Here is a 16,343-nt window from a genome sequence, read left to right on the forward strand (position 1 = left end):
TGCCGAGAGGAATCCCAGCCTACGAATTCAATAACAAAATAAATCATGCATAATTAAAAATGACCTCGATTTAGGCTACTTGGGTATGGCATAAGGATTGGCTACACAGTGGTTAACGAAAATCGAAATCTGCTTTTGATAGCCTACCGGTGCCGCTCCAAAAAACGAAAAAATATCTTAATTTGCTGTCTACGTTATTAGTGTTGGGGGTAACGCGTTACAAAGTACAATTCAAATTTCAGTAATTTGTTACAGTTACTGAATAACTAACGTCCATTCCTGCGTTACTCTTGATATCTCTAATATATTGACTTATTGTTTCCATAGGCATGCAGTGATTGCTTATTGAAAATATAGATTAGCCTAGACATTAGCCTATTTCATTGTAGAGATATGCGCAGGATAGAGCACGCATTCTCTCCTTGCACCGCTCTCCCTCAACTGGCGCAGTGTAGCCTACACAATTTTGTTCAAAATTGATGCATTCAAGTTAACTTTGCAAAGTTAGTGTTATAGCCTACTTATCACAACGTTGTCAATCGCAATTTATTCTCACACTAATTTTACGCTAATTTATTCTCACGTCTCTCTACGGAATTACCTGCTTAATTTGCGGAGGATGAAGAGAAATCACCTTTTTGATAATTGAGCCAGTAGAGAAATAACTTTTCAGAACTAATCTGTAGCCTAGGGTACTGTAGGCTTCTGCAGAAAACAATGTTGTTGGCGATTTAATACTCTCTAGCGACGTTTTTAACAGGCTACGCAATAGAGGCTTAGACAACTATGACCCACGTTTTGGTTTCGTAAATTAATTTACCCTACTTCTTGACTGCAATGTAGTCAATTGACTGCTTGACAGGTTATTTTTATTTTTCTGTACAATAAACAAATACATCTGCTTTATGCCGCAGAATTACGCACTTGGCCAGCCTATAGAACGGGCACATTTTGGAGAGAATAGAGAATGTACGCACGCAAGAATCTGTAGGATATTTGTGGCGCGTTACCAGCAAACAATGTTTAATGCATTAACTCAAGACCTCAAACGTTTTCTAAACAATAAAAACAGAAAGGATGCAGCAGGCAGCAAATGTAGAAGAGTAATTTCCAGTGGAAGAACAAAATGCTGAATGAAGCCCAAAGCTATGAATGGTTGCGCTATAGGCCTAGTCAAGTTTGCAAGAAGGAGACATAACGCGTGAGCATGCCACACTATCCAGGGACGCGCTCACACAGCTGTGGTAGCGGGGGCAGGAGGATTACTGTTAGCGCAGGCTTTATATAAAATTCTTCAACAGAAGCCTTATTAAATAAAGGCCTGCCTCGAATGCAGGCTTGCCCAAAATAAATGGTTTGCGCAGCTTACAGTAAGTAGGCTAAATAACAGACCCGCCACAATATGCGGTATGATGATTTTTTACGAGCAAGATGTTTTTGGTGCCCTACGCGCACTGCATGTTCTTAAATAACAATTAAATATCATCAGTAATATTCGACCATCTTCTAGTGTTAATTTTGTCACCTATTTTTAATTTAGTCTTAGTCTTGTGACGAAATGTCCTTTTTAGTCTGTATCATATTTAGTCATTCAAATATCATTTTTGTTAGTCAAGTTTTAGTCGACTAAAGTCTCGTCATTTTAGTCTAATTTTAGTCAAAAGAAAACTAAAGGCATCTTAGTCTTAGTCTTTTTTTAATAACAAATTATTTCTGATTACCATTTCAGTCAAATAGTGTTTCACACATCTAATTTTTCCAACAATATTGTGTGTCCACAGGGCTACTCGTCTGTTATAATTACTCATTCTGATTTTTTGTCAGTCAGTATGTTTACATGCACAGGTAAGTCAAGCTACAGTTATAGCTCGGCTGGGATTTGACCATAGACAGTAAAATATTTGACTGGACCACTGTCATGATCCTCGTAGACCAGTGTTTCTCAAAGTGTGGTCTGTAAGCTATCCCAAGTGGTCCGCGAGCAGACGTGGACGTGGTAAAATATAATATAGATGAGTTGTTTGCAATATTGGACCAACTTGTATGTAAATCCAAACAGTTCTGCAACACTGTCTATGTAAGATATGCCGGTTTAAATCATATGAATCCTCTGACACAATAAGCAAAGTGCAAAGACAATAAGCAAGGTGGTTCAGTGAGTAGGCCTATTGTGTAGGCTAATATAGCCTACTGTTGAAGTAGGTCTAATCTAGGGTTTCTCAACGGGGGCGTTCGTACAACCTAGGGGGGCGCTGGGAACGTGAGAGTTTTTTATTTTATTTTTTTTATTTTAAACTTTCATGGTCTTCACATATTTTTGGTGAAAAAATAGGCTACCTGAAATAAATAGGCTATTTTCATTCTTGGGTTTCTAACCCCTCTACCGTCCCAGCTACATTTTACTGTTTATCTATGCTCAGTGGTCATACAGTGCAGTTCGGGCCTGCACACGCCCGGACTCATGTCCCCCAGCCCCAGCTATCGTCATCTCTATAGTAACGCCGATAAACATAACCCAAGTTTGCGGCTTAACAGTTTAATAACCAATAAAAATGTACACAATTCACTGTGACGTCTTCATCTTTAATAAAACAACACAAACGAACATGGCGGATAGCAAGAAAAAGTGCCGACAGTACAATGCAAATTACATCAATTTTTACATTTTTTTTTTTTTACCCAACCAGTCTCCTATTGCTTCTAACAGTGGGCTAAATCTGCTTAATAATAAAATAGGCTCATAGGGACATTTTCTTCTAATTTTTAATTCCAGAAGAAACCAAAACAGCACAAAAATGGGCTCGTTTTTTTATTTAAGCAATATTGCATGAGTGTGAGTGGCCTATAGCCTACCCAGGGGTGTAGTTTTTTTTTTTTAATTGTGTGTGTGTGTGGGGCGGGGGGGGGGGGGCGCCAGAGGATCAAAGTAAGGTCAGGGGGGCGTTTGCTCAAAAAAGGTTGAGAACCACTGAGCTAGGTGGTGCGTTTCTTTTTTATTGGTTAGGTAAGTGGTCCTTAGTCTAAAGAAGTTTGAGAAACACTGTCCCAGGTATTAATGTTTTACTCCGCCGCGCTAGATGGTGATATGCGCCCAAACGCAACACATTCCCCAAACTCTCCATCTAAGCTAACTTGCTAGCGAACTTTCCATATTAGCTTACTTGCTAGCCAACTTTGCATCATCAGTGTAACTAGTTAAATAGTTGACATTACTTGCTGAACATTTTCGTATGGACATTCTGGGGGATGTTAATTTGTATGAGAGAAAATTCAACTTCTGGGTATGTAGCATTGTGGCATAAAGCTTAGGTAGTTAGCTTGCTAACTCTGGCAGAAATCTCCCGCGTTCTTGTTCCATGTAGTTTGGTGTTGCAGCCACAGGGTTGCAGCAACAGCAGTAGACTAGCCTACAGGAAAGCTGCTGCATGAACTCATTCGTTTTTTTTGAAAACGTAACAGCTAGATATTCGGTCTTCTCATTTTGTAGACGAAAATGAAGAGAGATTTTATCTTAGTTTTTATTTCATGCAAAACATTTTAGTCTCATCTTTTTTCGTCAACAATAATGCATCTTAAGATAGTCTTAGTCAGTGTTTCAGGACATTAGTGCAGTCTCGTCATCGTCTCGTCTTAGTCATGAAAAAAAAGGTAATTGACGAACATATTTCCTCTCGTCTGACGAAATTAACACTAGCTCACACGCTTTCTTTGCCCTTTCCGTAAGTCTGCATTTATGCACACTTTACTCAAGGGAATTACCCTATAATTCATAGCATTGTGATGTGAAACAGGGTTACCCAAAGGGAGGCTGGCAGCTTGAAAAAGACATCAGTAAACAAATGCCATAAAACAGAAATGGAAACATGTTTGCAACACGTTTTTTTGTGTTGTCCATTGAATGATAGGCTGAAAGGCTAAAAAACCTTAAAAATAAATCATGAAAAAAACTGTAATGGCTATAATTATGTATTTGAAGAGAAGGGCTATGCTGTATTCCTCTATTGTAGTTGGTGTATTTGACATTATTTCTTTTATCTACAGTATGTGACTATGATAACAATAGGCTACCTTCCAATAGTCAAACTTGCAGAACAAAAAAAGAGAACAATAGTGACATGAGATGCACAGAGTGGGCAGCAGCGGTTGTAGACATTTTATTTGTGGAAATGTATGTGGATTCATTCATTTTTATATCTGCATGAAATAATAAAACACAGTCTTAGTTTAATTTAGTATTTTATTGCAGCTAGAAAGATCCATGTGCACATTAATGGTCAAGGGTATAAGTAATTATTCCATTTATTTTGTCACTTTCCTTGTCAGATAATTTAGAATTGCCTACAGACTCTTGATTAACTATTGCCAGGTTTATTCAGTCACCATACATATCCTACAGTCTATAATCATAGTTTAATGCTGTTCCCATTTTGGTGTGTTGATGCCAACACGATTTTGTTCAAAACATACCACCAACAACTACCACAACAAGAACTGCCGGTATAACGTCAAACCAGTTTCTTTTCTATAAGAAAGTCCTTCAGCCTCTTGATCTGCCAGAATCCAACAGAAAGTAGTATTGCTGTCTGAATAATGGCCCACCATAAAACGCTCCAGTTTGTCTGCTCACTGATCTCTCGAAAGGTTTCTTCTCGTTCCTGGTCATTTGAAAGAGACACAATGTGACCAATTAAAAAAGTTCAATAGGGACTGCTAAAGGGACTGCTAAAGTTCTTGATTTAAGAACTTTATATACAAAAACAAATGCCATTTCAGCTTTTAAAGGAGAAGTTCGGTGTGATATTGACCTAAAGTGTGTTGAAACATGATACCGAGTGTGAACTTTTGTCTCATAGCTCATCTCGGCTTGTCCTCTGCACTCCGAAATCTGGCACTAGTTAGTCGTTGCTACCAACAGGTTTTCAAAGGGGGTGCCTCGGGCATTGGCCTAGTCATGCAAATAAATCACTGTTTTACACCATTCACGAGGCTCAAAGTAGCTCCACACTTCATTGGTAGACTTCCGAGGGCCCTGACATTTAAAACGAGACTTTGAGAACTTTGAAAGAGCACTGGTAGTTTATTTACAAGACGATTCATACAGACAGTACCTTCAGAGCCTGTCTACGGAGAGCCTGGCCACTCCGTATTAAGTCCCATTGTACCGAATTTAGGTTGCAGTTCCACCAAAGTTCCACTGGGGGCGATCGCCATGAGTGCTAAATGAATGGGAGTCAATGGTCAATCTAGCCGGCTAAATTTGTCTCTTTCACCTGAATGTCGTTGACAAATCTCAGATTTGATTGTAGTTTGTGTAACTTTAACATGGGTTATAGGTCAAAAGTTGAAAGAACGAGTGCTGGCCCCAGCCATGGCGCAACTGGCCAGGGCACCTGCACCGTACGCCGGTGACCCGGGTTTGATTCCCGCCCAGTGGTCCTTTCCGGATCCCACCCTGACTCTCTCTCCCACTTACTTCCTGTCACTCTCCACTATCCCCCCCCCCAAAAAGAAGAACGAGTGCTTATGTCCTTTTGATTTCTTACAGGTTGGGTCGTTGTTGCCCATAACACGCTAGCATTGTGCTAATGAATGACGTCATTGACACGTTTGAAAGTCTTTTTAGAACAATTAAGTGACTTTAAAAAATATAATACTCAACCAAGTGTATTTTGTTTGCCTCTCCTTTCGAATACAATATTCAAATTACTTGGCAAAAAATTATATCCCGAGAAAAGTGGATTTTGAGGGGTACAGCTCCATAGACCTCCATTCATTCTGCACTCGTGGACGAGTGCCCTCATGTGGAACCACAGAAGGAACTGCAACCAGTTCAGAAAACGGAAGTTTTCCGAGAGTGGCAGTTCTCCCCTTATTAGACATTCTCTGGTACCTTCAGGAAGTTTACCGTTCACCGCCAAGCGACGAGTACGAATGAACAGGAATGCGACGAGTACAAATGATCAAGTTTACCGCTCACCGCCAAGCGACGAGTACGAATGAACAGGTATGATAAGGGATCAGATTCCAAATATAATTCTGTGGAAATGCATGGATTCCAGTTGCTGCTTAAAATATGTATTGACTACATGACAATGAATTATTTTTGGAATCTGATCCCTTATCATACCTGTTCATTCGTGTCTGTATAAATCGTCTTGTAAATAAACTACCAGTGCTTTTTCAAAGTTCTCAATGTCTCATTTTAAATGTCAGGGCCCTCGAAAGTCTACCAATGAAGTGTGGAGCTACTTTGAGCCTCGTAAATGGTGTAAAACAGTGATTTATTTGCATGGCATGGCTGCTCGAGGCACCCCATTTGAAAACCTGTTGGTAGCATTGGCTAACTAGCGCCAGATTTCGGAGTGCAGGGGACAAGCCAGGATGAGCTATGAGACAAAAGTTCACACTCTTGTTTTAATACACTTTAGGTCAATATCACACTGAACTTTTCCTTTAGGGGTTTAAAATTTTTTTGTTTTAATTTTTGGTGTAGCGTCTTGATTTCTCCAAAGGAGGAGTAATTTGTATACTTGAAGTAACATGGCAACATTTTATGAAATTGGGTTACTCACCATCTTCCCTAGAGTAACATAAGTGGGTGAAAGCATTTTGTCTCAGTGCATGCATTGTTTCAGTCTGGCAGCTCCACCTCTAGGTTAGCTTAGCATATTGAATGGAATCCAATTTTGGTAGTTGTACTTCGCCCCAATATAGTCCCAAGTCAATATCTGCCTAAATAGCCTCATCTTAATCTGCATTGCCAATTTGTACTTGTCGTGAATTTGTGAACTTGTGTTTTTGCTCACTTTTACGACACAACATGTTATCTGGATTAATTGAATTCCACTCACTATGCTAAAATGCTTTTCTAACTTATCTATCACTTATCTAACTCAAGGGGAGACAGTGAATAGCCAAATTTCATGAAATAGTGGTGTGCACTAAACACACAAACTCCACAAAACAACACCAAGCAAAAAACAAGTGGTTATGTGCATACTCTGAACAGACAGCTAGAGGGCCGTGAGGAGGAATTCTGAAAGTGTGTGATCAGAATCATGAACTGCATCTTTTACTCAAGATACAGTGCATAATACAGTCACCATTGCACATACAAAGAAAAAGGCAAAATATATATTTTTGTACACAAATTAAGATTAGAGATCTTAAAGATTAAGTGAAATTACTGCATGATTTGCCCTCTTACTTTTCAGCAAAACTCTCAGCATCTTCCACTAGAGGGTACCCAAGACTACAATAAACTAAAATTCACATGGTATTCAAACCTCTACACCCCTCTCCACTCTTCTGACCTCTCTACACCCCTCTCCACTCTTCTGACCTCTCTTAACCCTTCTGACCTCTCTTACACCCCTCTCCACTCTTCTGACCTCTCTACACCCCTCTCCACTCTTCTGACCTCTCTTAACCCTTCTTACCTCTCTACACCCCTCTCCACTCTTCTGACCTCTCTACACCTCTCTCCACTCTTCTGACCTCTCTAGAGGACCTCCAAGAGTTGTCTTTTTAACAAAACTTTTAACCGCGAAAATAAGATTTATGAAGTCTCATCTTGTTGCTGAAAAGTGCGCAGGTTTATGGAAATATGTCATTTACGTTTTCAAATATCAGTCATATAGCAATATGGTGCCCTCAACAATTGTTAGCTCCCTGGGTAAAGATGAGTGAAAAGGGTTATAAGAAATTCACTTTTTGATGCATTTCTGTAGCTTAATATCACAATGGAAAAAAGTGAAAAGGGCGGCCTTTCTTATAACAGTTTTTACTCATCTTGAACAGGGGTGTTAATAATTGTGGAGCATACATTAAAAAATCATAAATAATATATCATAAAAATAAAAATTCTCCCTTTCAAACAAGGTAACATACTGTACACCACAAATAAAGTGGAACAATTTGACATGGAAAACAATTGCGGATAATACAGTAGATTAACTAACTAAAAAACTGTACAAAAAATATCAGTGAGGACCAGTGTGCATGTGTAACTATGATAAATGTGTCAAACTCAACAAAATGGCCTACTCCATCCTAGATTTTTGCTGCATCATAGGATCACCATATTCCTTTTGCTTTATGGTGACATTGGTGATGTTTTGTTGACTTTGACTTTTGTACAAATAGTTAGTCTTACCCTTTGATAATCTTGTTGACGAGCAATGTAATTCATTTGGTCAATAAGGTGCTGTAGACTGTACTCCATTGTTTTGACCGTGTCTTTGGCTTTGACAGCACTGGGATCGATGGAGTGTTCTCCCATTTGTACATCTAAATGGACTCTCTGAATTTCATGGTTCAAATGGAAAAACATGGTTTTCATTTAATTAATGAAACGGTGACATCATGACATCATGTTATGACATTACATTTTTTCTCAGTACTCCAATACTCCATATCATCTTATCACTTGTGCACATCATTGAAGCAGTTTCTCCCCATTTTGAACAAATAGCAATGCTTTCGTACATCCATGCAACTGACTTTGTACAAATGTCTGGTGTTTTTTTCATTTCCAATGGCTAATGTCATGTTGGTCAAAATGCCCTATACTGGTTCACTGCTGAATAGTCCACCCCCGTAAAACTAATTGTCCTTATTTCATTGCTTTGTCATTAAAAGGCTTTGTTTTCTTTATACTGTCATAATGTCTGTCAACAGTAAAAACTCTAAATACACATCAACTGTCTTGCAATCAACCCCCTCTACACACAATAATATGTAACTTTGTAGTTTTGATAGAAATAGAAAATAGTGCTGCCTTGGGCATTGTTCATTAGAAAATACTTACATAGTAAACTGTCATATTGACAAAAAGACTAAACAGTTTGACTATGTTAACATAAACAATGGCATCATTTTGATTGCACTGACCGATTTGTTGGCATAAATATTTGCTTTTGGGGCATTAACGAAGCATTTTTAGCAAGATATGCGCTTTTGCAGGTTATCCACCATGCTGTGCAGTTTACACTAATTGTTTTGAGTAAATGTAATAACTGTTGTGCAAATGCTCATTATGATTAAAAAAATGCACTAAAGCGACTGAGAAAAACTGTAACACAGATTCAGCTAATTCAGTGGACTTTAGCATACCAGCCTTTCTCCTGCAAAGACAGAGAACCTAGTCGAGTTTGACTGCATACATAGAAAATGCTGCCCCGAAGCATGTGATGTGAAGGTAAATTTTCCATATTTGCCATACCGTTTCAGCATCAGTATCTGTTGAGAAAACACACAAGTTATGGCTGTGTTACTTGGGTATCCAGCCTGCCTTGTACTGTAAACATTTGTAAGAGAAATAGTGACGAAAGCGAGGCTATCCTTGTACCTCATGATTTGGGTCTCGGATTTTGACTGTCATGCCAAGATGAGGAGTATTGGCTGGCTTGTTTGCATCCCAGTGTTCTAACAGAAAGTAGCCTGAAAAAATCAAACTAAGAATATCACTGATAGTTACATTGTTAAAACTATATGGCAAGCATGAGATATGCATATCACGTGATTCACATGTTCAATCAACTCTATGCTACTATTTGCCACTTTTTATACATATGGTAGACCTGTAGGCAACATGTTAAGGTATCACCCTCAAATACATTTTTGCTGGTTTATGGCCATGTGAAGGGTAGATAAATACACCTGGTATTCCCACTAGCTGCCCAGGTTATGCATTATTTCCAGTGTCCAGAATGGATTAACCCTTGAAAATGTTAGAAAAGCTTTTCTAGCCGGTCATTGCCAATTATTACCAAACTCACCAGCTAGCATGCTATGCAGCTTTTATCAGTTCCAGCTGTGTTTGTGGTGGTTTTGTGACGAATGCCACATTAATGTTCAGTTTAAAAGGAACTAAAATGACCAAATCATAAATGAAGACTGAATGGTAACACAATAGGTATAGAGATGAATGCTTTAGGCCTAAGTGTATTATTGCACCCTAATTGTGTATGTTCTGTCCTATCCTCTTTTTAGTTCCCTCAGATTTCCTTCCACTTTTTCGTTGCAGACACAACACTATAGGAGTTGTGAGACAATTACATGGTTCAATATTTACCAGATAGTTTTAGTTAGACAATGATATACAGCACAAGCAGACATTGGTTATCTTTGGAATATATTCAACTTTAATTTCAATTATTCCTACCTGTTACCAGTGTGTCCTCTGGGATTTCCTCAATAATGCACTTCTCCTCTTGTTCACCCAAATCAAAGTACATAGCAATGGACCATGACAAAAAACAGACCTCAAATATAATTACAGTCAAGATTTTCATTTCAAAGGATTGTGTTAAATGGTCAACTCTCAAATTTCAGACTGCTAATGTCTCTCTATGTAACTGAGAATGTATGTATTTAACTTTGGTGAGAACTTTCCACCTGCTTTCCTGTAGGTTACTATGAATTCTATCTGTCACACAAGGGCACACACAGATAAAAGAACGAGCCGATAAAGAAAATGAAATAGCTCACTTATTAAGTCTTTTCTTTGACAAGTGAAAATTGTTTGTCTGAAATCTGCTTGCTTTTAAGCTTACTCCGTCTTCCATTCTCAGTAATACATTTCTCTGGAGGTTATAAAAGTTAATGCAGTGTTGTATTATTCTCCTATACTGCTTAAGTTTGTCCATTTCTGGCTACGTTTATTAGGTAACTAAGCAGACTGCATTACACATATAGTGGGATGAAGAACCTTAGACATAATTTTATTCAACATTTATTTACAAGTGGTACAATACTTTATCAAGTACAATGTACAAAAATACAAAATAAATACAGCACATTTTTAGCCCCTCTTTTTTCCATCAGACTTAACCTTCACTTGACAATGTGTTTTACCTATTTTGCAAGTAATGTTGTCTGATCAACTGATGGACAGTTAGTACTTTTATATAAAGTAGAACAGGTCTGTGTGTCTGTGTTCTTTAGGTACAAGGAAGATTGTGGGAATTTCCTTTATCTCAGTGTTATTCTATAATTGATTATAACCAACACATTTCAAATGTCAATGTGTATTTGTAACCAAAAGGCTCATAACAAAGCTGTATTGTGCTTATTGAGTTCTGGGAAAGAGTGGGAGTGTGTTTGTTAGAATGGTCTGTTTAAAAGAGGTCACTTCCAGCACTGAGCCTGAATGCATCAATCTTTTGTAGAGACATCTGGATAAACTAGAAAGTCTACTTTGTTCTCTTAGTTTCCTTTTGGAGTAGACAGAGGCAGTTGTGTCGAAACCACAGGAACACAGTTGTCTGGGGTGCATTTCCTCTCTTCCTCCAGAGGGGGGCATGGTGCCCCGTTATTTGCAGGGTGTAAATGAATGTAGCGCGTTCGGTGCCTTGCCCCAGATTCGCCACACTTACCCTTGCACAAACCCCAGGGTGACCACGCAGACACTTCACAGTCTAGTGGAGTATCTGAAAGCATCATGATTCAGTTCATGTTAAATGCCAACACAATGTGGTAATACTATTCCTGCACATAATAGTTGCTAATGGTAGGAAGAACGACATAGGCCACATAATGTTCCCACAAGAACCTTAACAAATGCACAAATGACATATTGTCGTAGGATTGATTCTGCCGTTTAAACACTTATTTACATAGTACCTCAACATTTACATACATTGTACAACATATTTGGATCTAGGGAAGTATAAATCTATTTAAATTGTCACTGACGTGTTTTAAAAATACTTTTTTCTGCTTATGGTTGTCCATGTGCCCGATGCCTTGATATATACCAAACAGAGACTTGAGACTTGAACAGAAACACAAGGCTGGAGTTCACATCATTTTGTACTTCCATTACCGAAACTTCCTGAGTGCTCAATGGCTGTAAAACTGTCAGATGTGGTCAGGCATTGTTATTTGTTTTTGGTTTGTTTCTGGGTTGCTATGGAGACATATGCTTCACGGTAGCTGACACAACCTTGCAGCGTTTCTACAATGGACCGAGTTATCAAAACATTTCTCAATGGAGAATAACTTTCTCATCCAACTATAACTTTAAGACGGTTATAGATTTGACTAAAACTAAGTGAAAGTTATTACAACATTCTTAAAAAGATATACTTATTGTCTCCACTCTGCAAAATTGTCAAAATCATACATTGTAATGACTTACTTATCAGGGAGCCCTCTATTTCATTGCCAGTTGGGATTTGGTTTGATTGGGTTGGCTCAATTGGCAGGCTGAAGACCTGAGTGTTCTTGATCTTTGTAAGGATGACCTTAGCTAGAGGTGGTAGATGCTTTAATCGAGGGTAAAAGAAGGAGTTGGCCGGGTGACTGGGAGAAGATGAAGTGATCTGCATGACAAATAGCTTCCATTAACATGCTTCATTGTCATCATAAATATGTTCTACAGTATCAGAACATAATATCAAAATGAACTATGCAGAAGTTATTATTCATGAGTTTACGCACATGTGCCATACCTGTGTAACTTTATCTTGTGGAATGGTTTCAAAGTTTGGAGAGGAGAAAGTAAAACCACTGTCTGTACCCGCGTCATAAGGGTACAGGTCCATACTTATGTTTTCTTTCCAATGTTCTCCATCACATAAGTTCAAGCTGTCCATACCTACAAACCAGTCTGGACTTGGCACAATCCTCACAATGAAGGACAACTGGATGGAAAGATGGGAGTTATACTGATTAAAATACAGTTTAAACGTATTAAAGTAAAATGACTGTACAGAGCACTATTGTACATAAAGTCTTCAATGCATTGTTTCTGTAAATAGCAGCAGAGCAGAGTCCTGCAGTAGTCTGCCAATGAGCTCTTTTCTTTTATGAATATTCATGGAAAGACACTGGAAATAAGTAGTTAAATGAAGCAGAATAGGACTAGTTTTTGTTTCTAGTACATATCGAAGAGCTGTAGATGTAGGAGTTAAATCTATAATTTAGAGTTCAGATACGTATTTGACCCAAAATCTATTTTTTTTTTCACTTACGAAAGAGTGCCTTGCAAAGACCTCAAACTCAGAGATTGTCTGGCCTGTCCCGTCAAGCACAGCAGGTGCCGAAAATAAGCCATAGACACTTTGGATCTTTTCTCCTGCCGCCTCCACCTCATTTATTAGCGTCCAAGCTTCTCCCTTCTCTGTAAACTCCCTCACCCCATTGCTGGCATAGTCATCACTCTGCCAGATGTGATAGTCTGAACTGTGAGTTACCCCTAGAAGAAAAGACAAACGCATGCAGTTGTCAACTGTCATTTTGTGAGATTTCATTCTAACAGTGCCTAGGCCTTAAAATGATTAGACATTACTCAATGAATTAGTCCTTCATCATACCAACTCTTATCTGGTTAGTTGACTTTTAACAATCTAAAGTGTACTGTAGATTTACAAAGTAAAAAACAGAAAAAGTAGAAAGAGCTGCTGAAACTGAGCGGTATTTACATGTATTTATGCTGTTTTTAATCCAGCTAACAAGAGCACTCAACTCACCAAAGACTGGGGAAAACTGAGCAGGGGGCCTGTAAAGGGGGTAATGCTTAGGGAAAGAAGTCTGGCTCCATTTGCCTGTAAACTTCAAGCTGTACTTGGCAGTGCTGGTCGCGGTACAAACTGGATCCACACTCACAGGCATTAAGTTGACTCCACTCAGCGTGTTAAAAGTCAGGATCAGGATGGCCAGCAAGCAGTCTGCACAGATGGACATTAGAACCTCCATACTTGTTGACTGCAGAAGTGAAATAAAGGAAACATATGAAAAAGAGTGGTAAATTAAAACCTGCCCTAACTTCCTCACATAGCACAGGGTTAAACAATAAGTGTGGTGAAAAGGATACTGTGCCATGTGAGTAATGGGGAAAGAATTCAGCGCTGCATGAACTAATTTCCAGCCCACCACAGTCATTATTTCTCCTGTAAACCTAGTTCAGGAGAGGCAAACCACACTCAAAGAAATGTGGGGCACAGCAAAAATAAAATTCTATATGTGCTATATTTTTGGAATTGAACATTTAAATTGGACATCTCTTTCCATTCTTCCATGAGCTGATCAAATCTTGTAATCCAAATGTATACATTTATCTTAGTGCTATACATTTATATTTCTTCTGTTTTGCCAGCACACTTTAAGCTTTGTTTGTTTGACACAATATCATATAAATCAATTCTAATGAAGAAACTTTGCTATGGTTTTCTTTTATATCAATGTTAACAGTGTTTTTTTCTTTTCAAACAGACCTGTTGTAGTGATGCTATTATTACAGTTTGAATATTAGGCAAGGAATTGCATACTCACAGAACCTCAGAACCTTATAAGCAGTTTTAATGCAGTATCAACGTCATGCAAATGATAAACTAATTGTACATTTTCAATGCTAGAATAAATAAATGCAATGCAAGCAGTGGAGAAATAGCTGTACAAGTTTCATGGCCACACACACTCACGGATGAGATGCAGAGTCAGATGAAGCTTTGCAGAGTGGAGAGACCACCTGTGCCTGGGCTGTCTGGGCGAGAGACTGCGAGGCTCTCCCACTGCTCCCTGCTATTTATGCTCTCCAGGAGGTTCCCCTTAACTCAAACAATATCAATAACCTTCTGACCCCTCCCTGCAGCAGTGATGCATGAACCATACTCTACATTACAAGCTCTGTAGAGAGCTTCTCGATGGGGAACACATCACCACCCTCAAGGCATCCAGCAACCCCAGCCGCCCACAGGGGCTAACCAGTCCAGCATGCGGCACGGTAATGACTTCCACATGCTCACGCTTACACTCTTTTCTTCTTTTCTCTTTTAGTTCACAGTTTTTCTTCCTTGTTGCAGCAGTTTTTCTGCAGCTTTAGTACACTTAGTTTATGTGTGGTCAGGTTTGGTTCAATTGCATCTCAGTTGTTTAAAATAAATCAATATCCCAAAATATGCTTCAATACATATAGCCAGAGACGGAAAAAGAGATATCATGTTTTGTGAATAGGTAAGGAGACATTGTAAGTGAGAAAAGAAGAAATGTCTGAATTTCGCAGGAATTCCTGAATAAAATAGTCTGTTGTTGCAGAATGGGTGTCAGCAACGATACATTTGCGCATGCTTAATATTGGTTGCATCTCAGAGCAGGTTCGTGCCTCACTACATAGCATTAAGCAGGCTGGGAAGTCTGAGAGATAAACAGTGATGGTGAATATTTGGAGGAGTATGAGATATCGTGCTTGAGCTGTAAAGGGACTGGGTTGGCCTAAATTCTTCAGCTGAGTTTATCTCTGGGAGTGGCTCAGGGTAATGTCTGCATTAGGTTTGAAGATTTGTGGAAAGCTTTACTATGAAACTTAAACTGTTTGTCTTTCAAGCTGACATTTGACAAAGTGGTGTGTTTGGTAATGTCAGCTGTTTGCTAATGAGAGCTTGAAAAGGGGAGCATTTGGCAAAGGAATTTGGCAGCCAAGAGAACAATTATTCTGTTATTTCTTCACTGGCTTGTTTTTGCATAGCTTGCGTCGGGGATGAGAGAGTGAGATCAGTGTTGTGAGTAAGCAGAGTTAGGCCAATGAAAGCAACAACTAATATTTGTTGGAGCTTTGATAAAAATAAATACACAAATGCATGTTTATTTTGGAAATGTGTCAAATAATTGTCTTATGAATTAGGTTATTCAGGTTGTAAAAATAAATACATTACATGTATCATGACTTAATGTTATATATGGTGAGTAACATATACTCACCACATATACATATGAAAACAATCCAATTGCAGTAGTACTATTTTCAACAGATGGATTCACTGTTCTAAACAGTATGATAGCTGTTATGATTTACTTCATTTCCAGTTTATATACAACTCCTTTGTAAACTTTTACATTATTTTGTTTTGACTTGTTGAAAGAGTAAACATTACCAGTACAATTTAGCTGGAAAATAGATAATATATACACTGACTCACATTCACATTTCAATAACAGTCTACATCATAAATGCAAACAAAACATTAATGTGATTTGCAGGGCTTTGGCGTGGGAACCAACCAAGGTTAGCTTCGCTTTGGTGCACAGTACTGGTTTCTTTTGAACATTTGGGTGTAGGTTTGTCTTGGTATTTGCTCTGTAGTTTCTCTGTGTGTATCTGCATATAACCTGGTAACTACCCAATAATGCTCTTTAATTTATTGTTTATAGTGTTTTATGATATAGAGCTGTTTCTTAATATTTCAGGTGCAGTTTTCTGTATTTCCCTTTCATGTTTCCTGTGGTAATGACCTAATAACATACTCTAATTAACCATGTATTTATTAGGTAAATACTTAGTAACTGGGGGACTGTGAAAGGAATACCAAAACTCAATCAACAGCGCTGTCTCAAACAAAACA

At 38.5% G+C, this 16,343-nt stretch overlaps 2 protein-coding genes across 4 annotated transcripts; both read right to left on the reverse strand.

Moving 5' to 3' along the window:
• Positions 1-4,505: 4,505 nt before the first annotated feature.
• LOC143132974 (transmembrane emp24 domain-containing protein 11) lies at positions 4,506-10,295 on the reverse strand. Its single transcript, XM_076292805.1, has 5 exons — positions 10,166-10,295; positions 9,350-9,441; positions 9,115-9,240; positions 8,156-8,302; positions 4,506-4,655 (listed from the first exon to the last, which is right to left on the reverse strand). Exons 1-5 carry the CDS (start codon positions 10,293-10,295, stop codon positions 4,506-4,508), a joined length of 645 nt encoding a protein of 214 aa, XP_076148920.1.
• A 424-nt stretch (positions 10,296-10,719) lies between these two features.
• On the reverse strand, positions 10,720-14,534 carry spon2b (spondin 2b, extracellular matrix protein). 3 transcript variants are annotated; one of them, XM_076293046.1, is made up of 6 exons: positions 14,427-14,534; positions 13,476-13,710; positions 12,978-13,201; positions 12,456-12,647; positions 12,143-12,269; positions 10,720-11,432 (listed from the first exon to the last, which is right to left on the reverse strand). In XM_076293046.1, exons 2-6 carry the CDS (start codon positions 13,699-13,701, stop codon positions 11,209-11,211), a joined length of 993 nt encoding a protein of 330 aa, XP_076149161.1. In that variant the 5' UTR covers positions 13,702-13,710; positions 14,427-14,534; the 3' UTR covers positions 10,720-11,208. The 3 variants fall into 3 exon arrangements, with proteins under 3 accessions (XP_076149161.1, XP_076149159.1, XP_076149160.1); XM_076293044.1 differs by having other exon boundaries at positions 12,143-12,326; XM_076293045.1 differs by having other exon boundaries at positions 12,143-12,326; positions 14,421-14,510.
• Between the last annotated feature and the right edge of the window lie 1,809 nt (positions 14,535-16,343).

The sequence above is a fragment of the Alosa pseudoharengus genome, unplaced genomic scaffold, assembly GCF_046254945.1.
Source record: "Alosa pseudoharengus isolate Yale_2024_CS ecotype anadromous, Long Island Sound unplaced genomic scaffold, YU_APseudo_1.1 YU_APseudo_1.1_scf_19, whole genome shotgun sequence".
Lineage (NCBI taxonomy): Eukaryota > Metazoa > Chordata > Actinopteri > Clupeiformes > Clupeidae > Alosa > Alosa pseudoharengus.